Here is a 21,989-nt window from a genome sequence, read left to right as displayed (position 1 = left end):
ACAAAGTGATTCAAGTGCTAATTGAAAGAATTCTTAAAAGTTAGAAAACTGACAGATTGGTTTAGGATTAGAAGCCTTCCTTAATGTTCAAATGTTCAACAGATGCTTAATGAGTATTTCTGTAGGTTTCTGGACTTGTGGCTTAATTGTCTGAACAGAGCTAGATGAAGTTGACAAATAGAATGAAAAATTAATATTTGCAGGAATGAGAGTTAATTAAAAATTAAATATACTGTGTTTGTGCCAAGCCTCTTAAGGGCAGCAGTACTCAGACAAATATATCTGCCTAATGGCTATCTAAAATGTTGTGACTTTGATTAAGAAAAAAAACCTGAAGGACGACCTCGAAATAGTCTTTGTTTCTTAAGTATCCACTGTTAAACTCTGAAAAGTTCCTGGGCTTACATTGTAACATGAGCCAGAAACAAAATCATCACAATGTTTCTTTTGGTTGTCTAAAGTGAAACCTATTGCTGAAATAGTATTTTCTAGTGCTCTACAGGTCCCTTGGCTGAGAGGTGGTTGGGAAATTAGAAGGTACCCCAAGGACTGCACCTGCATCTGTTAATACAATAATCTGTGTAATCTGAGCACTGAGCAAAACTGCAGCCTTTGAGTGTGGCTGAGAGGAGTTGGTGCATACATGGGTCCATAACTTAAAATCATTCTTCACAGCTTCTTTTAGGTTGGTAGCTGTCCTTAAAAGCAGGATGAGAGGTTCTTAAAGATGGGATTAAAACTTGGGGCACTGATGTGAGCTGTCAGCTTTTCTGTACCATGTTGTTCCCCACATGGAAGTGACTGCGCCATTCTGCTGTATCTGAAGGATAATTGAATGTGGTTTGCTAAGAGAACAGATTCTCTCACTGGGCAGCAGGTGTCTCTCAAGTGCTTCTGCTCTGTTACTTCCAAGCAGCACAGCTCGTTCCTTGCTGCTTAGGGATCTCTGCCTCTGCTGAAGCCAAGGGGTTTGTTTAGCTGACTTCTGTATCTGTGTACAGAACAAAAATTCCATGCATGCCTTCCATAGTTTCAGGCATCTTTTTTCAAAACAGGTTGTGACAAAGCCTTTTTGAGCTCAGATTTCAGTGTAATTTTTCTTTTTGACAAATGCAAAACACAATTGGACATGGATAGCTCTTACCAAAAAGAGAAACCTTCAAGGCTCTGAGCTAAACTATTTACCATGTGCTGGCATCTAGCTGGAACAACATAGTTCAGGGCCTGTTCTCTCCATATCCATCACTGAGGAAATGGGTGACACCATCTGTGGCTCTTTCACCTGCTCTACAGTGGTTCAGATGTTATCCTGCCTTTTCCCCTCCCTTTCTGGAGACTTGCTGTCCAGAACCTACTTGTGCAACAAGGAGGAGCATTTTATTGTAAATCCTAGTGTCCATCTTTCTTGGTAGTCATGGACTAATGCTTTTTAGCTGATTGCCATTAGCTCTTGGAGGCAGAAGGTTTGTTTTATTTCCCAATACTTTTCACTTGATAACTAGTTGTGTGCTCTGGCCCAGCTCAACAATGCCAGTGTACAGAGACATAAAGACCAAGTGATTTGTGAGTTTGTCAGATTTCATGCCTAAAATGACATTTCTTTCTTAAGACTGTTGTTTGTTGAAGTCTAACTGGATTTACTTGTAAAGGCCATTAACACAACATTGAATACTGGCAAGAATCAGTGATTTGTCACCTGCTGGGTATACAGAGCTTCTGAATGAAGTGTTTTGTGGTAGGAGGTGATCAGGTCTGAGACACAGTGGGCTAAATCACAGAAATTAGTCTCATTTTAAGCAAAGGAAACATGACTGAAGTCCTATGAAGAGAGTTCTCATTGAATTCTTTGTATGTGGTTCCGGAAAGGAAACTGAATCCTTTCAGGATTGAAATAAGAGAATACATTTGTTTAATGCAGTCTGCGTTTTTCTTGGGGAGTTCATGGCATTCATGAGGTTGAGTATGCTGGAGGTGTGCATTTGTCTGCTGGACTGTACACTTATGCAGCCTCAGACTTGTGCTTCTGTCTGTTCCTCCTATAGGAACAGTAAAATCCATATAAGGGTGGAGGTTACACAGTCAGAGGATGATAATTTCCTTAAAAGCACCATTGCTTGAGCATGACAGAACTACAGCCCACAAACTCACATTGTGTCATAAATACCCAGTTTGTTTTCTCCTGTTGTTACAACTATCTATGAATAAATGTTCTTCCTCTTGCATTTGAACTAAAAGTGTTGTAAACATCACAAAACTGCTAATTTTAGGTAATGCATCTGCATAGCAGAACATTCTGTAAGGCTTTGCTGTCCTTGTTTTCTTCTGTGATTCTTCCTTGCTATCACATGTGTACAACCCTGCATACACTCACTCAAGAGCCCATCTTGACTTTTATTGTTGGTAATGAAAACAGCACAGCATTGAAGTAAAATGTGATAAAACATAATGTAATAAAACATGACATTTAATTTTTAGAGCAATAAGGTTTTGCTTGAATTTGAAGATTACCTCTTTTATATTTTTTTAAGCATGGTAATTTTTTTCCATTAGGCTTTTGAATTACTGGGAACATATACAAAAGAATGTATGTGTCTTTCTTCATTATTCAGAATTCATGAATCAAGGTTTAGGTAGAATATTCTCGTCTAGGTTCTTAAGTTTTACCTAAGAATTGGAAGATTAAAAAAGATTACAATCCCTGGAAGGATTGGGGGAGCAGGGGTTAGTGCAGCTGTTACATTTTCACTCTGGGATGTTGGATGCACACTTGCCTGGCTGTGGGAATGTCTGCAGTCACCCAGGTGAGCAGAGCAGTATCAGTCACACTCCTTGAGTGCAGAATATGTTGCAGTGCAGGTCCTATTCCTATAGCACAAAAGCTTCCTTGTCCAATTCTTGGGCTTCCCAAAGCTTTCCAGGGGACCCTGTGTGTAGAATTGAACCTTGACCAGCAGCATTGCTGCTGTTAGTTCTGGTTTTGCTGACTGTTTAGATGCAGTCCATAGATTCAGGCTGGGGATGGAAAGCACAGCTTGCTGGCTATAGGACTTGGTGTGGTTTTTTTCCCTTCTTGGCTTAGTCCCATACAAAAATTAGGCACTAGTTATTAATTTTGAAGCAGTTAATTTTCATGCCACTATATTAAATGATCAGAAAATGTTCAGGTGCAAGTGAATTGTTTCAAAACTGCCTCATCTTTTCTTCCTTTTGCCATCTAAAAAAAACCAGTCAAAATTGTGTGGAGCAAAAACCTCAGACTTTACATCTTCTCTCTTTTTGAAAATGGCCACCTCTTACCAAGAGACACTTCTAAGTAAAATGTTATTGTAAAGTGATACAGGGGCACCAGTAAAGCTTTGGATGTTTGAAGCTTGCAGTGTGGGTGCAGGGCTGAACAAGAAGCTGTGTTGTGAAATAGGAAGAAGGAAAATGATGTATTGACTTGGCTACTGTAAGGTGTCTCTGTTTTCCCAGTCCTGCTCCTTTTGCCATTGATCACAGATAGCAAACTTACCTAATTGTTGATGTTTATATACTGGTGGTTCTTTCTGCTGAAGTGGTTTATGAAATATTTATGGTTGTTGGGAACAGCATTTAAATCGCCTGTGATTTTCGGTCAGCTTTTAAAAATTATTATGATGCAATGGAAAACATGATCAATTTCAAGTGTTTTGCTTTTTAAAAATTGAAATACTTACTTTTATAATAATTTCTACCACTTTAAATCATGAATTGATTTTTGTTGGTATTGCAGGGTGAGATGTGATTGGATTATGTAGTCAGCCTTATTTTTACATTGTTAGAGCAGTGCTGCAGAATATCTAAACACTTTATATACAAAATAAGGAGGTAGATTTTTTATGGATAGAACAAATCTGATTGGTGGAAAGCTTCAATGTGGGATGGAGCAGTACTTGCAAGCATGAACTCAAAATGTTTAATGCTCTCCTAGCAGTTGTTAAATCCAGGGGAATGAGAGTCATGGTGACGTGGGACTTGAGTTGTAGGATGCTGCTGTTGTCTTCATGCAATACTGTTGGGAAAAGGCTGAAGGCAGGAGAAGGAACAATGCAGCCTCTAGAGAGTCCCAAAAGGAAGATGTAGTCTCAGTGATAAGTGTAGGCTACCCAAACATGAAGAACTCTGTATGGCTTCTGTTCAATTTTTCATTTTAGGATGATGCAAGTGAAATAGTAATGTTTCCTGCTTTTGTATGCTTTGTGTTTACATAGCCTTTGGTATTTTAAGGCTATATATTTGTTATAAGGCAAACAGATCAGATACTTGGATTTTATTCCAGGAAGACTGGGACAGTTTGTTTTCTTTATATCTTCTAACCTACCTTTATCCAGAAGGCAAATAGCAGATGATCTGGGTAATTGAGTGTGAGGCTGACAGTCACTCTAATGTGATCTGCACCAGTGACTTTTTCAGTGTTTTAATTGTGAAGAGGAATTTAGTGAAATGTAGCTGCTTGGTAATGCTTGCATAGGAAAGATTAAAAGGGTTTTGTTTACAATCCAGCACATTTTATCTTGTCATATTCAGTCTTCCTGGTAGAGGAGAATGAAGGTCCCTTTCAAAGAAACAGTATCAAAAATCTTACTGTAATCAGAAGAAGCCTTAGACTTTCACTGAAGTTTTTCAGGGTTTACTGAATTTGAAAATGCGTTACCATTACCCGTGTAGAGCATTTGTAAAGAGGATCCTTTAGAGAGTAAAAAACTTAATTTTTAAGAGCGTGATGTTTTTCAGAGGTGGGAAAGAATTTGAATACCTGATGCAAGGAATTGTAGCTGTGGCTTGACAAATAGGGTTGGCATGAATTATTAAAAATAAGAGTAAAAATGGACACTTTTAGCAAGCCATCTTTCCTATTTTTGTACCTAGCTTCCCATTGTAAAATGAAAGGGCTTTGTCTCCTCTGCAGGGCAAAAGTCTTCCTTTTCCACTGCAGAAAACATTGTTTTTCATGGGAATGGACACTGATAGTAAACACCATGTTGTTATGCCAAGGCAAAATTATGGAAGTTACTTGTCTCCTGACTGTTGTTTTTTGCCATGTTAATGGTTGTCTAGAGAGCCAAAGGGGAAGTGAAACAAAGGAGGGCTTCTGAGAAGTTGTACATAGGCATCTTTATCAATATGAAGAAAAAAGTCTAATGCTTCATGATAATATTAAGTCAGTGCTGAGAACTGGCCAGAACTCTGGGACTCTTGGCTCCAGCTAGCAAGGTAAAAAGCCAGAAGAGTTCTGGCAATATTCTGCCTCTCTGGGTTCCAACATCCTAGGTTGTTCAGCATGCCTTTACCATGTTTACTCTGCTTACACTGCTTTTCTTTTTAAGTCTGATGTTACATACAGCAGCCTAGAAAAAGATTTAGGGGAGTTGTGTTTTTGTTTTCTTTTGCCAGCTTGCAGTGATGGGGATGTTTCCACAGTATGGTAATGGTGTAGAAAAGCAGCACTTTCTGTGAAACATTATAAAAAAATCCTATGTGCCTCTTGTATAGCACCAGCTTGTAGGATCAGCCTCTTCTCAGTGCCTTCTGCTTAACACTTGATTTTAACTGTATTTGTATTTGAAAATTGATGCTAGTATGGTCTAGTGTGATGTAGTCAGAAAGAGTTTTTTACTTGTAGGATATAAGATAAATGAATAATACTTTTTTCTAGCTGCTTGTAAGTTTCCTGGTAGCTAAAGGCCTGCAGCTTCTAGATGGTTCAGGACTGACTTCACAAAATGCATTTTATGTCACATCACTATAGCTGGGATTAGCTGAATTTCTTGCTTCTCTGTGAGTGAATTAAAGGTTGGGATATTTTTTGGTTGATTTCTGTTTCATGTGTATTTTGTGGCTCTTTTGTTTAGTTTTTTTGTAAAGTAATCCCTTTATTTGCATTTCAAGACACTGTTAGGTTTCAAACTCCATTATTTTCCTCTCTGCAAGACTGCTGAGTCCTTATGTGCATATCTGTGCTGTAATTTTTAATTAGGTAGGCAGACAGAACATTGAATGTCTCCTAATGTATTTTAAATAATTGAACAAAAAAACAACCACCATACTTGTCCATTGTTCTTCAAAAGTGTTCTTCCCATAGTGCTTGGATGTTGCAGACCACTTTTGACTTTTATCTTGCTTTTTGGTAGTTTAAAAAGAAATTAAATATGCCAGATAAAGGTCTTTGTGATAGCGAGAAAAATTGAACTAGATATCTCTAAGTTATTATTTTATGGACTTTATTATTTTGTTATTTTATTGCCTCTATACAATAATAACTTGGAGTTATTATTGTATTGAGACTATAGAGATGGCCAGGTGGCTGATTAGCTGTGGGTCAGATTTGGAAAGAACTGGCAGCATTTTGCCCCAGAGAGAGGAATTCCTTTCTTCATTTGTGTGTGTTAAGGGGGAAGTGCATGACTCTTCCTTCTACAGAAATGTCTTGAGTTCTACAGCCAAATGACTGCAAAGCTTTATCAGTTATTATACTGCTATCTTTTGGAAAAAGCTGTAAAATATTACAATGCTATGAAAATACTCTCACTTTGCAGACAGCATATAAAAATATATTTTATAAATTTGTATTATCTAAAGACAATCCTCATGGATGTAGTCCTGAGCCTCCTGTTGTGCTTGTTGATGCCACAAGAGCAGTGTTGTCTGTAGTTACCATACAACAAACTGGTGCTTTCTTACAGGAGCTTGCAGTGACTCTCCCATCATGTCTTACTAATGAAGGTGATGTCCTTGTCCAAAGCTGTTCCTGTAGATACTGTTGCTAAAACAAGATCTCTGCTGTCCATTATGTTTTCTTATTTCACAGTTCTGCATCTTCATCTTTTTTTCTTGCTCTGTCCTGCTTTCCAAGGCTGTTACCTGAATTCTCAGCTTGTTTGCTTTGCAAGTGGACAAGCTCTGAGCAATATCTTCTTGCACTTAGCATGTTAAGTGGAATGTTTTCCACTTGGAAAGTGGAAGCATGGAATGTGCATGGTTTCATGTCATGCTGATGTGTTTCTGTCTGTGGAGAAATTTTCTTTCCCTGTAGAAAGACTGGATTTTTTATTAGTCACTAGTCCTTTAGATAGAGGTTTGTTGTTGCTGACTGAACTCAGTAACAGGAACATGCTGAGCTTCTATTTACAGTTACTACAATTGAGAAACCTGTACACTGGCTTGAGAAAATGCATCTCTGTTGGGTGAGACTTCTTCAAGGATGATTTCCTGTTGGTGGAGGTCTAAGCACTGATTGCAAAGAGGCCTTGGAATCTTTCTCTGTGGAACATTTAGGGCAAATTACTCCTTGTGTAAGACGGATTGCAGACTTGACAGCTATACAAGAACAGGGTCAGACAGAAAAGAGCTGAGTTACCTCTCAGTTTTAGTATGTGCTGTGAGCCAGCTGTGATGTTTCTGCTGGAAAGGGAAAATATAAGTTGCTGCTCAAAGCAGGTGATTGCTGCCTGCTATATGAGCATTTTTTGTTTAATTAATATTGATTTATTTAAGTGTCGAGAGAGTTTTCATAGATGACTGCTTCTTGCCTTCTGACTGCTGGGCAATAACCCCTCAGGAATGGTGTTTGCCTTTTGGTGTTACTGCTCATGAAAGTGTCTTTTACAGCTACCACAGTCCATCCATTCTGGCTTTTAACTACAGAATCCCCTTAAACAAATTTTGATTAAGTGAAGAGGAGGGAGAGCAGTTAGAATTTACTCTGATTTAAGTGACTGATGATTATCACCAAAATTGGGAAGAAGAAGACAATTTACTGCAAGTACCACAGATGTATTTTTAATACTTTTGCCTGAAAATCTCTGGCAGTTGTTACAGTAGGTTCTGTTTTGAACTTGCATATGCTTTAAATTAAATATATATAAATAAATGTTGGAGGGACATGTTAACTTTAGTACTTTCTGTTCTGCGGATGAAAAAAACCTAAGCCTTTTGCTGTACATAATTTTAGTGTAACCAAAGAATGCTGAAAATATTAAAAATGAAAACAAAGCCTGAGCTGAAAATTTTACTGTAAATGGAAACTATGGAAAAAATGGTGAGCTGGCTGCTTGATGTAAAAACTCCAGTAGTTTGGGGAAATCAGATTTCTTTTCCCAAAGAGTCTGGAGCTGGAGAAGTTTCTGATTTCCCAAATAACAGACTCTGGTAGCTTTTATGGATTGTGAAGACGAATTATTTCTATTAATTATGTGTTCATACTAAAGTCTTGAGCATATTTGAGAGAGTGCAAATTGGGACCTGTAATTGGCCATTACTCCAATTAAATAATTTTGAGCTCAGCTAAACTGTGAATATGTGCAGGTGTAGCCAGTACTGTTGTCTCTGCTGTCTTTTAAATATTTCCTCTTATTTTCTTGTGAAGGAGCTGTTCTGTCTGTGATTTTTCTACTTCCTGTGAACTACATTGGATGAGGGGAGGCTTTCACTGAAGTTTCTATGGTCATTAAAAAGGAAGCTTGTTCATATAAATTATAGGGATGTTCCAGGCATTGTGTATCCTGTTTTTCTTATGATCATTGATTGTGTGTTGTGTTATTTTGATTAAATAATTCATTTTTTTAGTATGCAAAGAAAAAAGGGCAGTTTTTGGTGAATAATCTGGCAGCACTGAGCTTATGCATATGTAATGGATATGAAATTCAAGTGGGTGAAATTCTGCCTATCCCTGCAGTAAAGGGATAATTTCCATACATGGAATTTTTAATTATGCCTTATGGAATGGGCTTGTACATTGGTCTCTAGAGTGAGTGATTCTGCTTGTGTTTTACACACCCTTAGAGAACAAGGAAAGCTCCTATGTGGATACTCAGTCTCAGCAGAGGAATGTGTCTGTAGGAGGGAACACAGTGAGCTTGTGTGCTGGTCTGTTTACAGACATTTAAATTTAAAGCAGTGAGCTTGTATGCCTCTGCTACTTCCATTGTAGAGCATCAGCCTACAAAGTTTTGTCTTCTTGCCAGAGCAAATGTTAGGGTAGTGTTTGTACAGAAATGCTTTTCTTAAAAAGATGTGCTTTGAAGAGACTGAAGGTGATGAGAACTGAAGTCAGATACTTAAACTGATTTAGCTTTTATTTATTTCCCTCTTCCTTAGGCTACAGTTCTGCATGAGTCATTTGTCATGGAATGAAGTTGTGGTTGCCACCATATGGTTGGGGTTAAAGTAGAGGAGACTTTGAAGGAGAGGAATTAATATAAATTTATAAGATATTGCTTGCATAAATAACAGAAAACAATAGTATTTATACCCTCTTACAGTGCAGTTATCTAGAATAATACATACAGTAATGCTGTAGGGACATGGCTGCCATTCCACTATACATAGCTGACTTGTTCTTCTGTTTTATCAACTTCATTCTCGGTGAGCAGCAACGTATCCAGCAGAATGGCCGATGATGCTTGGATGGGTGAGCTCCTCAGCCTCATTGGGCTCTGGTACATAATGGGGTTAATCCCATTTCTCATCCCATTCATGACAAAGAGCTTGGAATTTTCTGCTACAGAGCTTCTGAAAGAGATCCTGCTGGAGCGCTGCCGAAGGGCCTTGATAGGCTTTGTGGTCCGATAGTTGCAAGTGATGTACCTGCTGAAAGCCTCCCTAAAGGTTTTGTTGAAGAGTGTATACACAAGAGGGTTCACTCCTGAGGATACATACCCTATCCAAACAAATATCTCCAAAAGCTTTTGTAAAACCTCCTCATTGCAGGAGTTGCACAGAACCGAGCTGATGTTTGTTATGAAGAATGGGCACCACATCAGCAAGAAAAGAAAAAACACAATCCCCAGAACTTTTGATGCCCTTTGTTCATTGGTTATCGTTTGGATGGACTTCCTCCCAATCGTGGATGTCCTGCAGATAGGCATGTCACTGGACACAGTCTGGTCCTTTCTGGTGCCGTTTAGCATGGCCACCTTTTCTGGTGAGGAGGCAGGGGTTGTGTCACGCTGAAAGACTGTGGACACTGTTGCCCAGGTGAAGCGCTGAGGCGGCTTGTTGATCAAATAGGCCTTTTTGCGCAGCACTTGGATTGTCAGTAAATAAGTGACGATCATGATGGCGAGGGGAATGAAGAAGGAAGCCACTGATCCATACAGAATGAAGTCATGAAAACGATCAGGCGTCAGGAGACACGTGATGTTTTTAGAGTTGCCATTTCCATCCTCAATGCCTCTGATAGGGACCGGAATTGCAATGCCTGTAGGAGGAAAAGCAAGTGCTTCAGCAGAGGGTAATGGCTTGCAATCGCTTCACTGGGCCTGAAGCCTCGGGGTTTCTAAAGAAAGGTAATTCCTGAGCTCTGGAGCAGGCACGGGAACACAACGTGAAGTGTGGAAAGCATCACGTGGGTAATTGGGCAAATGGTGCTTTGTGAGACTTGGCAGGCTGAGCTTTAACAGAGTGCCCTTTCTAGGGAGATTGGGCCTAACTCGTAGTGATTGAGGAAGCAGTATCATGTTGCCAACTTTTCAAGTGTAAAACACATGAATTGCTTTGACTCTGGTTATTAGAATTAGTATGACTTTTCCTCCAGTGAAATATGTTTCCCTAATGCCATCTCCCCCTTTTTTTTTCCTCTTTCCCGGGGTAACCTTTGCACTTTTTGAAGGGCAGTTTTGTAAATACATAAATCTTGTCTTTCCCTCTTCCATTAACCACATCAAGTGACTGGACACAGACAGCTGATTTTTTTCACTCTGCTCAACTCTTTCATGTATACAAGTAGCTAAATAGTTGCCAGAATTTTGCAGTGTGTGCTTGAGATGGATTTGTTGTTTAAAGTCTCCTGCATATTTAGGAGTGTTTAAATGAGGCTGGCTAGCTCTGTAATTCACCACTCATTTAAAAAAAAATGTTAACAAAGTCTTGTCTTTTAAATGAATTTTTTATAACCACTAAATTACAGTCAGCACTTCATTTGCCAGCAGTCTGACATTACAACAAAAACAACAGGTTCCTTGCTGTCTGGTGAAGGTGATTTGTGCAGTTTTCTGATACCACTTAATGAGATATAGGGATTTACTGTATTCCTCTGCTACTCTGCTTGCTGAAGTTGGTTTAAAGCAGCAAGAGCGAAATGGGTTACCCTTCAGCAACTTGATCCCTTTCTTAATTAGAAGCACACCTTCAGATACAACAAGCATTTAAAATGAAGATTGAACCAAATTAACCTTTGATTTGGAGAACCTGGCTCAGCTGCAGAGTAGTTTTATGTTAGATAAAAAGAAATTGAAAAGTACAGTGCTGTTTAATGACAATAAATCACACATTAAAAGGTCACCTTGTGAGTGTCTTGTCATACTAAGTTTGTTTCTTTTGTGGGGGGATGGCTTGGTGATAGAATAGAGATAGCATCTTTTTTCCTATCATCACAGCTCTTCCAGAATTTTTTTCAACTCAGAAATTTGGGGTTTGTCTTTGCCAAGAAGGTGGTTGTACCCATTCTCCTATGCATCACTGGCCTTAATAATGCAGAATAATTCTGTTTGGTCTTGCACACAGAGCATACAGCACTAAGGCTGTCTGGAGTATGTATTAAATTATTTGAATTAATTTTTTTTACTTCCTTAGCTCATTTAACAGATTCATTTTTTAAGCACTAAAGACAGATGATGTGCTACGTGCACATCACAGAGACACTGATATCATAGAAGTTTGTATGTTGGTATAAACTTCTTCATATAAACTGCTCAGGGTTTGTTGTTTTGATTGTTTGGAGATTTTTTGTTAGACATTAGCCTTTCTAGATGCTGTGTCAGCCTTCAGTGTTAGCCTGGATGTTACCAGCCACTGAGTTATATCTTTGCTATGAATAATTAATCCTTTTGTACTTCCTTTATGCGGAATTTTACCAACATCTATGCAAGGCTTAAAGTTTTGTTTGGGACAAAATATAGCACCACGGGAACATGAAATCTTGCTTTCCCAGGAGACATACTATGCATGCAGATACTGTTTTCTGATTTTTGAACTTTTAGGACCATGAAGAAGAGTGATGATTAATACTCTGACTCAATCCTTGGCCTTTCTGGTGAGCCTAATAAGGAGCAGTGGTTCAGGCAGATTTTTATCATGTAGCTATGTATGATCCAAGAGGTGAACTTTGACCAGCCTGAGTGTTATGGTCCTCCAGTCAACAGTACTTGGCCGAATTTTCCATTTTCCTCACATTTCACCTATTGTTTTGGACATGAAAAGCTCCCGTGTTCTTTTTCTGGTCTCCAGGTCCCACATACCTATTGAAATGAGCCAAACCACGGTGATTTTGATGATTGTTGTAGCCCATGAATTGTACTGGCTGGCCTGGATTGGCTTTTTTATCGCAATGTAGCGGTCCAGGGAGATGGCACAGAGGTGCATGATGGAAGCTGTGGAAAAGAGGACATCAAGGAACAGCCAGACAGGACACAAGGCAGTTGGTAAAGGCCAGGTATTGTCTGAAAGAGAACAAAAAACTCATTAGAATCTAAGCTTTCTGAGAACTTTCAGTGTGTAATTTTCCTGCGGCATCAATATCTTTGAAAAGTTGATAGTACTACAGGAACTGAGCTTTGTCACTGCCTCAGATCTGAGTTCTGTCTTATATTTTATTTAGTTCCTAACTGGCATGGTTGCTGCCATCATGTTCATCAGGCTACTTGTGTGCTATAAACCTTTCCCTGTCTTTTTGTCCTTTTGTGGCAAGGACTCTCTGGATTAAAAAGTTTATTAAAAATGGACCATGACTGTTTGGTTCTTGTGAGCCTGCTGTTAAATGATTATTTTCAGCTGTTTCTGCTTGATAGTCTTGTGATTCAAGGTTATATTAAATGGAGGAGATAATAAGTCATAACCAAAGTATTAGTCATTGTAGAGCCACTGCTGGATCTTAGGAGTTATATTGAAGAATCTTGTCCACACATCTTTTAAATGAGTTTGCTGTGTCACTTGGCCATATACACTCGAACATTAATGTGACAGAGTAGGGCTGTTCTGTGTCAGTAATGATTTTATAAAAATTTAACAGTTTTGTTCCTGTCCATTTTTTGGTTTCCCCAAGAGCCATGGCTTGGATTTTAAGTCTGGTATCCTGTTTCTTAGAGTCTGTCCTTAATATTAATCTTTATAGCAAACATAGGGTCTGTCAACTGCACTGTGTCCAAGATAAAGGTTTTATAATGTTCAGATTTCCAAAAGGCTTGTATTTTTGAGAGCTGTGTCTCCCCTATCAATGTCTGCAATGCCAAATGAACATTAATGGATCTCTGATTATTTTTTAACTGGTCTGTTTTCACTCAGAAGTAGCTTCTATTGCAATGCAGTGCAAGCAGTGTTCAGTTTGAGGTCCACTTTAGCATTGTGTATCTATAAGGATGTTCTGTAGTCCCAGGGGAGAATGTGTGAACAAGGAAATGTTTCTGTTTCTCATGGTAGAAGTTAATCTACTAAATGTATTTTCCTCCCTTATAAAATTCTGCTGTACTCAATCAGTAAGTACATTATTAGTATTGCCAGCGAAATCAGTTCTTTGTTGAATGATGATACGAGGGAAAAAATTGCATTTCTAATAAATCAAATTTGTTTTAATTTCTTTGATCAGCATAAATAAACCTGTGTGCTGAGAACACCAAGTGAGCTGGACTTTCATAATGTTCAGTCTTATCAGTGTACTAACATTGCAGTCATTTGAGATTAAAACATTTTTTTCGTAACATGACTGATAGATGGAGACGATAACGGTGCTGCTTTGACTTGAAATATAAACTCCAGTGGATGGAAAATTTTATGGAGACAAACATAGCAACATAGTACTTGTCAGCACTCTTACCTATGCTGGGAAACCTTCTGTGTTAAACAAAGAATGGATGAATGGAGTCCTGAACTGAACCTCAGCCATCCCCAGAGCAGAGGACTTCAGGTGAGGACAGCATAGGCAGTGAGGCAGAAGGGGAAGAGGCAGTCTACTTTCAATTTATTAACCAGAAAATTTTATTATCTACCATAATTATTTCCTAAAATGGATTCTGTCATTGAAATTATGCTTCAAAAAACTTAGTCTGTCAGACAGGTATGAGAAAGTTGTAATTAATAAATCATGAAACATTTACTCATCTTTAATTTTCATGCCTAGACTTTTAGCTGGCAGTAAGGTATAGTGTATTTCTGAAACAGATTTCCTTTAAAAAGAAAAACCAAAATGTATTGTGGCTCATGTAACCAGCGGTAATTTTAAAAAAACCCAATTAAAAGAAGTAACTGATTTGATGGGCTTGAAATGTTTTTGCTCACTCCAGAAAATTGGCAGCTTCTTTTGACTTTGTGATAAAGGATTAGTTCAGAAAAAAAATGAACAATAGAAAGTGTGTTCTACAACTTGAAGGATGGCAGATGACACAGCTGGATTTCAAGTGAACAGCTGATACTTCTTTTGGTAGTACTTGCATGCCATTCCCTGGATTATAACTGCTTTGAGTTCTGGAGAATCCCGGTGTAAGAACTCTTTCCTTTTTTAGTTAATTTACTGTTTGCGGAAGAAAATATTTTGCAACAAAAGGCGCTTTTGCTTCTTTGAAATAAAGATGCATTTAAACAGGGAACTGATACAAAACAATCTTGTACATTTTTTACTTGTAAGAGCTTTTGTTTGTTGACAAGTGCAACTGAACAGAGAAAGCTTTCTATTTTCTTTATTTTTGTCAATTTTTGTACTGGGTGCAGAAGGCAGTAGGTTATCACTTTCATAATTATAGCATTATGTTCTGTTGTATTTGTATGTATGAGATGCTGGTTTTTGTCCAAACAAAATCAAAGTAAACTTTAAATGCAGTAACTGATAAGAACTGAATATGATGGTTATTATTTAAATGAAACAAATATCATGGCTCTGATACTTTAAAGTCCAGAAGAGTCACACAGTTATCTAGGATTCCCTCTGTGGTGTATATTGCTATAACTTGCTTTGATTTGTAGGTTCCACCTACAAATCAAAGCTAGAAGCTTTGTGCCCATTGTTTGAGGCAATGCTCTGGGCTGAGTTCTTGTGCCTTTCTGGTGATCGTGTTGATGTCTATCACTGTTGGCCTATTCTATTCATTTAGGATTAAGGAAATAATGGAATATTAATTTCCTTTCATGGCTCAGGAAGCATCTCTGACCCTTGAATGTGATGGTTACCTGCTTGGTTGCTGTCCTGCTTTATAATTCCGTGTGTAAAATGTCCTGCCAAGTAGTGATACAAAGACATTAGCAGGTCATGCTCAGTTTGGACTGTTCTGATTCTCCTACTAAAGATCTACATTGTGGAAGCAGACCAGAGCATTTACAGGGCAGAGATTCTCCACTCCCATTTTTCTTGGGAGCTAATAGGGATTGGATTTTTTGATTTTTTTTTTAAATGCCTTGGTTACCTGACAAAGATACCTGCCTGAAAATTTGTCTGGTTTCTCCAGCTGTCAGGTGGTACAAATTAAAAAGAAATTCCTTCTTCCTACAAACCTTGCCTCAGATCCTCCCAGCACTGCAGCAGTGCTGCTGTTGAAGATTTTGCTTATTTTGAGTCAAAATAAGACCGAATATATGCTTTAAGATTTGTCTTGCACCTTTGGAGTAGTAAAATGAGCTTTTACCACAACTGTCTACCCTTGATTAATCTTTATTTTAAAAAGGCTTTATTTATAGGAAATACCTTAGAAATGTGTAATCCTTAAAACAAAGTACAGTATAGAAGAGCTGCTCTTGCTGTAAGCCAAAATATTTTTGGAAAGCTTGAGAGAAAGCACAGCTGTGTACATGTATAAGTATGATTGAGAGAAGTCTTTAAATAGACTTGGAAACCATTTATTCTTCTGTCCTAAGGGCTGCAGAAATCTGTTACCTGTAAAGGGCCTTGTGGTTATTATGTAATGATATTTTTGATGAGATGGAAATGGCTGTTTTCAGTCACCATCTCCTTTAAGCCTGAGCTTCAAGCTTTCCACTTGTGTGTGTGTGTGTAGCTGCGTGTGCAGTGTTCACTCTCATGTGCTTGGCTCCGTGGGCTGCCAAGGCCTGCTGTCTCCAGGCTGTTCTCCAGGGTTTTTAATCAAAGTATTTTTTTTCAATTAGACTTACTTTCTGATAAACCCTTGATAGCTTTAGATTTGAAATTGTGGAGAGTAGTCCCCAGTTAAAGTTTTCTCTGGCAGTTTGCACAAGCAAGAAGGGAAAATTTGTTGTGGTTATCATCAGCAATGGGGGAAGATTAGGACTGGTTGCTTGTGATAGATTAAAATAATGGTTTGCTAATAACCTAGGATAAACAGCATTGCTTTCTGATTTTAAGTGGATGATTATCAGGAAGAGAGAATGTATTTTAAAAGATGCTACATGTGTTGTCTTCAAGTAGCCCATTGCCCACCAAGCTGTGGACATCAGACTTCTTCCTGCTGCAGGCTTTGCAAATGGGAGGATCTCTCAAGTTTGTTTGCTAATTTCACTATTCAATGAGTTTCAGTAGTTCTGAGTGTTAGAAATTTGGGTGACTGTTTTGAAAGCTAGATTTCAGAGTATGCAGTTATCTCCTAGTGGGCCCTCATTTTTTTTAAGAAATGAGAAATATTTAGCAAGCTAGAAAAGCTATGAAATGTTTGTGTTCTGACATTCACACTCCTAAATTAAAATTGCTGTGTATGCTTGTACCAGAGACATTTTGGTTGCTCTGCTGAGAATAAATAATGTGCTGCTCATGGCATTACACCTGCAAGTGAGTTTACAGATTCATTTATTTACTTATTTTTAAAAGGGGCAGCTCTTTATTACAGATACAGTCAATTTCTGAAGATTTTTTGGTGAATGTTCTGTCAGGGTGTGAAGCCAATGCCTGTAGCAGATTTTGATTCTGAACACCCTGTGACACATTAGTTTGTACAGTCAGGATCTTAATGTGACTGCACTTCAGTTCACACCTTTTCCTTCAAATCTTCTCCACATAATTAGATATCAATCCCAAATCGGAAGCATAATATTTGTACTCTGTATCTAGAAGCTGCACCCAGCTCTTTCATTATTATGGAAACATTCCTGTGTGGAGGTGCCAGGAGGCTGGATTCAGTTTGCTGTCTGGCTGTCAAAGACTTCTTTGTTCACGTAGTTGTCTGGCTAATGTAGCTTCAAGATTTAGACTTGTTATGGATTTAATGTCTGTTCTGTCTCCATTCCAGTAACTCCTCATGTTTTGCTCATGCTTTGAACTTCTATAAACACCTCAGCATCTTCTCCCACTTGGTGAAGAGGCAAAGCAGTTTTTCTGGTTGGCTGCCAAAGAGAGACTTGTGTGCAAGAAATTTCAGTTTTAACCACTGTTGTGTGGAAGGCGGGTTGTGGTCTTAATTAATTAATTAAGTATAATTGATTTTACTACTTTCTGGTAAATTTCTTGCACCATGAAAGACATTTTTGTTTGACTTTTGAATTAAGATTCCTAGCATGCTTTAAACTGTTGTAACCAGGGTTTAGCAGTGGATTAATTGAGAGATTAAGGGTAAATAGGGTCCTTATGGAGTTATAAAGGAAAGATTTGTTAGTCTAGCAGAATGAAAATAATAATAAAATCCAAAACAAGAAAACTCCACCACTACCAAAAACCTACTCCACAAAATCCAGGATTTGCCTTCCCTTTATATTGATTGCTAGTAAACACTAGTACTTTTTATGGCTAGTGGCTTTATTGTTGTTAGTAATGAGACCTGTGGCAGGCACTAAGCCGTTACAGCATCCGTGTGTAAGTGTGGAAATGCATATCTGCTTCTTGCCTCCCACTCACGTGCACATACATGAATACCAATGTTTTCTATAAGTGACTGGGTTTTTTTAGTTAGAAATCACAGTCTCAGTTACATACATTCAGTTTTCTTTTTAGAAACTCTTGCTTTGGAAAAAAAAATCGCTATTCTATCATCTCAGCGCTGAATTCTGACCTCCTGTTCACAATTCTGTTTAGGGAGAAGGAGTCTGTAACACACAGAAATTCTCAAGGCATTTAATGAATGAATAAACACATTTGTTAATAAAGTGATACCAGTTTTCTGTACAGAAACTACTGATGGCCTTTCTGAAATACAGTTTATGATTGTGTTTGCTTGTTGCTCAGGCAACTCTTAGAGTCTAGCCTAGGAAAAATGAACTCCTGCAGCCTTTCTTAGGACCCAGTGTACCTTAAAGGTAATTATATAAATCATTAAGTTTCTTGAAAAACCTGTCTCATTGATTTTTTTTTTCATTTATGATATCAAAATAAACAATTTAAAATGTATTCTTAACGAAAATTTAGCAGTAAAAGAGAGAGACTTTCCGATGGAGTTGCCTGTAATTAGTTGTCAGAAGCAGTATCTGAAATAAAGCTGGACCTGAGAGGCTGTGGAAAAATCATGCTTGTTCTGTAAGGACTAACGAGAAAGAAAATGTCACATCCAATGTTTGTTCAAGTGAAAAAGACCTATTTTATTTCATATGAAGCAGACAAAATGACAAATACGTATCTCAAACATTAGGTACATGAACTGAGGCTTCCTTGGCTTGACAGATGATTTACTTGTGATGTCTTAGGAACCCGTGGCTTTCCCCAGAGTGGGAGGAAATCAGTTTCTCTGAAACCACTGCTGATAAAGTTTATTGTCATTGATAGTGCCAGGGACCAACTCTGACTGACCATGTGAATATATGACTGCTCATGGAGTTAATTCTCAGGTAAAATCAGGTGCATTACTCATAGGAAGTCCAAAACCTGTTCAGTGTACTAAACAGATACCTAGCCTTGGTTTCAAGTTTTTTAAGAGAATACTGCCTGCAGTTAGTGTAATATAATACAACAAATACCAGCATTGCACTGATGTTGTTAAAAATTGTGTTACACGGTACAAAAATTCCCTGTGCTTCAGCTCATATTTGAATATTTTTAAGTCTTGGATGATTTTTAAATGGTTTGTTTCAAAGGAAAGAATATCCACATAGTTGTACTTCCCATAACGACATTAGGCTGTATTAAGGTGAGAGGGAGAGAAGATTTAGCAGCCCTCATCCAAGTGATTTTTGAAATTGTAATGCTGGAAAGAAAACAACTTTTCTGTTTCAGTTAGACCTCCCAGGATTGTGCCCCATGTACAAACCTGATGAAACAAACATACTGCACTTACCAAATAATATTATGAGAAGGGCAATTGGCATCACAAACAGACCCACGAGCAAATCTGCCACCGCCAAGGACGTTAGAAAGTAGTTGGTAGCATATTGCAGCTTCTTCTCCAGGGACACTGCCAGAATGACAAGTATGTTCCCCCCAATCGTGGGGATTATCAGCAGGAGGATCAGCAGTGCTGCCCAGTGCACTTTGTTTCCTTGTTCCTCACTTGGGAAGTCCTGCTTGGGTGCTCCTGCTACTGAGAGAGGCGACAAAGATCCGTTGCCAGCTCCAGATCCGTTCCAGGAGTGTAAAGGATGGGACATTTTTGTGTGCACAGGAATGTCTTCAGGGGCTGTATTTTGTGCAGGAGTTGCGTACGGTGTGAGAGTTCTCTGTTCCTCTCTGGTCCAGGATGGTCCTGAGGATAGGCCAGCATGGTCAGTATAGTGAACTGGTCATCTGCTGTTTCGAGATACTGTAACCATGGCCGAGCTGCTATCCAGTTTTTTTATTCTATGCCTTGCTGGGCGCAAAAGAGTTTTAAAAATGCAAGTCCTGTCTTGTGTCCATCTCTGGTTGGAAGGGTTCAGGGGTCTGGTCTCTCCTTTATTGCGATGTTCAGATTTCAGAAGATTAAAAGGCAAAAATCAGTAGCTGTCAAAAATAAGCAGTGATTAGCTTCCTTTTTTTTCTCTTCCTGCAGCAGTAAAGAGTGATAGATGACTCTGAATGCAAAACAATTCCCTTTAGGTGCAGTCTATGTAGATTTGCTCCTTCTGAGTACAAACTGATGCAGAGGCAGATGCTCGAGTTGTGTATGTGCAACTCCTCCTCTCCCGAGTGTCTAGTCTCCAGCAGCATGTGCGTAGGCAGACAGCAGTTCCCATATTTCCCCTTATTAAGAATCCTATTTCTCCTTAGAGGGTAACCCCAAAAATATCTTCAGAAATTATGTATGAGGTTTCCGTTTTAATCTCAGCACTTCCTAATTTATCAGGTGAGGTCAGGAAGCTGCAGACAATAAAACACTGCTGACAGTCTCAAGGGGACCATAGAGATTTATCGAACTGAGACATCTAAATTTACTCATTACTTGAAGGGTCGGGGTGAGTAAAACTCTTGTTTTCGTAATGTGAGCAAGGCTTTTATTAAGCACAGCCCATTCTCTCCCTCTGTATTTCTCTGTCTCTGTCAACTCCACTAAAGACTTAAGGCTTGCATTTCCCCCTTCAAGCAGGGACTCAAACAGCTGTCCCGACATTAAGCTGAACAAATGCTCACTTACTGAGAAGATTTGATGTGTTGCAGTTTTCAGGTGAAGAAAGCCTTACCTCTTTCTCTTGCATTTTAGTAGAGTTCACATTGTATCCAGGAAAATCCTTTATAATTTTCTTTTTCATCATAGGGTGGAAGTTGAGATTTTTCACTACTTTCTGGAAAACAAGTTGCTCATTTGCTTTTGGCATTTATAGTATTTCTGAAGATTGTCTCTTTGTGTGCTTTTTTTAAGCACATTTCTTCTATCACGAAGATTAAGAATTTCTATTTTGGGAAAACTGTATTTCTTCTCATCCAGGTATTTTCTCCAACTCTTAAGCAGAGGAGAAAAATACTTCTTACCACGTGTTAAAAAGGATATAAATAAGGTTGTATTCGCTTTTGCTGTCCTTTAACTTCCATTCTTTGTTGATTCCACTCAGATGATCAGCAGAACCTGTGTGCAGTTCTCTCTTTGCTCACAAGCAAAACTCGCAGTTTGCTGCTACCTTGTTCCTTGATTGACTCCTTCCAGTGCATGCAGCTCCAGTGTCTGGAAAGCAGGGAAGGGAGTGGGTGGGGGGTTTGGCTGGAAACGAGACAGAGAGGGTTAATAGATTCACTGCTCCAGAACTACCATGTGTGCTCCCTGGAGCTGTATCAGGATGTGCAGGTCCTGGAAATGACTCTTCACACTTCAGCATTCTGTCTCTGTGCACTGTAGCGTCTGTCTGTCTGTCTGTCTGTCTGCTGCTCGCTCTCTGGGCTCTCTCGCTCACTTGCTTTCTGGATGGAAGCACAGTTAACCCTAAAAAGTTCTGCAGCCCTGTAAACACTCCAGGTTTTTTCTTGCCTAATTTTATAAAAGTATTGTCTAGCACACTTACTTTAAGTGTGTGCACTGTTACTTTAAAACTTTCCTTCTGCAGCTGCTTTTTATTATCCTGAGTGTTCTTTTTTGTTACCTTCCAACTTTCAGTCAGATGTGTGTATAGCCTCAGCATAATCTTATAGTTCTGCATTAAAATGGAAATAGAGTTCACTTCCAAGGACATTAGCTGCAAAATTGTGTAATAAGTCCTTGAGTAAAGGCCAGAAGAGACCATGAGATCATGGTTTGACTCTCTGTATGACACCAGCCATTACATTCCATGAATTGCTAGTGGAATAGGCTTACCAGCCTTGAGCTGGAAATCAGGTCCTCAGTGAACTGTGCAGCAATTTATATTTCTTTAAAAAAGAAAAAAATTCTGTCTCTGGAATGCAGGTAATGTGGGGTCAAAGAGAGAAGGCTGCTGTCAGAAATTAACAGAAATACTTAGTATATTCAGATCATATAATAGAATTTTCAGAAACTTCCACTTGTTCCTTACTTTTCCTGTTTAAATGAAACTGTCAATAAGATTCCATGCTGTATTCATTTACATTTGAGTGTTGATTTTTTTTATTCATCAGAAAAGCATATATTACAAAAATAAAGATTAATCCAGTTATGGTAATACTGTTTCCTTATCTCCCTATTGTCACCACTGACAGTACTGAGAGAGCAGAGCACATGAAAACATATAAAAAGTGG

General features: G+C 38.6%; 2 protein-coding genes across 2 annotated transcripts in view; one reads left to right on the top strand and one right to left on the bottom strand.

Moving 5' to 3' along the window:
- PSMD1 (proteasome 26S subunit, non-ATPase 1) overlaps window positions 1-21,989 on the top strand; it is a 64,478-nt gene that overhangs the window by 14,952 nt on the left and 27,537 nt on the right. The gene's annotated exons all lie outside the window — the stretch shown is intronic.
- On the bottom strand, window positions 8,711-20,575 carry HTR2B (5-hydroxytryptamine receptor 2B). Its single transcript, XM_039713436.1, has 3 exons — window positions 19,170-20,575; window positions 12,258-12,458; window positions 8,711-10,219 (listed from the first exon to the last, which is right to left on the bottom strand). Exons 1-3 carry the CDS (start codon window positions 19,477-19,479, stop codon window positions 9,339-9,341), a joined length of 1,392 nt encoding a protein of 463 aa, XP_039569370.1. The 5' UTR covers window positions 19,480-20,575; the 3' UTR covers window positions 8,711-9,338.

The sequence above is a fragment of the Passer montanus genome, unplaced genomic scaffold (genome assembly GCF_014805655.1).
Source record: "Passer montanus isolate IOZ18808 unplaced genomic scaffold, ASM1480565v1 scaffold29, whole genome shotgun sequence".
Taxonomy (NCBI): Eukaryota; Metazoa; Chordata; class Aves; order Passeriformes; family Passeridae; genus Passer; species Passer montanus.
This window is presented reverse-complemented; position numbering and strand designations above follow the sequence as displayed.

Bases quoted from the DNA above. Each gene is read 5' to 3' on its own strand.
- HTR2B (XM_039713436.1), bottom strand. From the start codon at position 19,479: ATGTCCCATCCTTTACACTCCTGGAACGGATCTGGAGCTGGCAACGGA. The intron at 12,459-19,169 runs GTAAGTGCAGTA...GTTCTCTTTCAG, and splicing joins CCTTCTCATAATATTATTTG to ACAATACCTGGCCTTTACCA. The intron at 10,220-12,257 runs GTATGTGGGACC...TTCCTCCTACAG, and splicing joins GGTTTGGCTCATTTCAATAG to GCATTGCAATTCCGGTCCCT.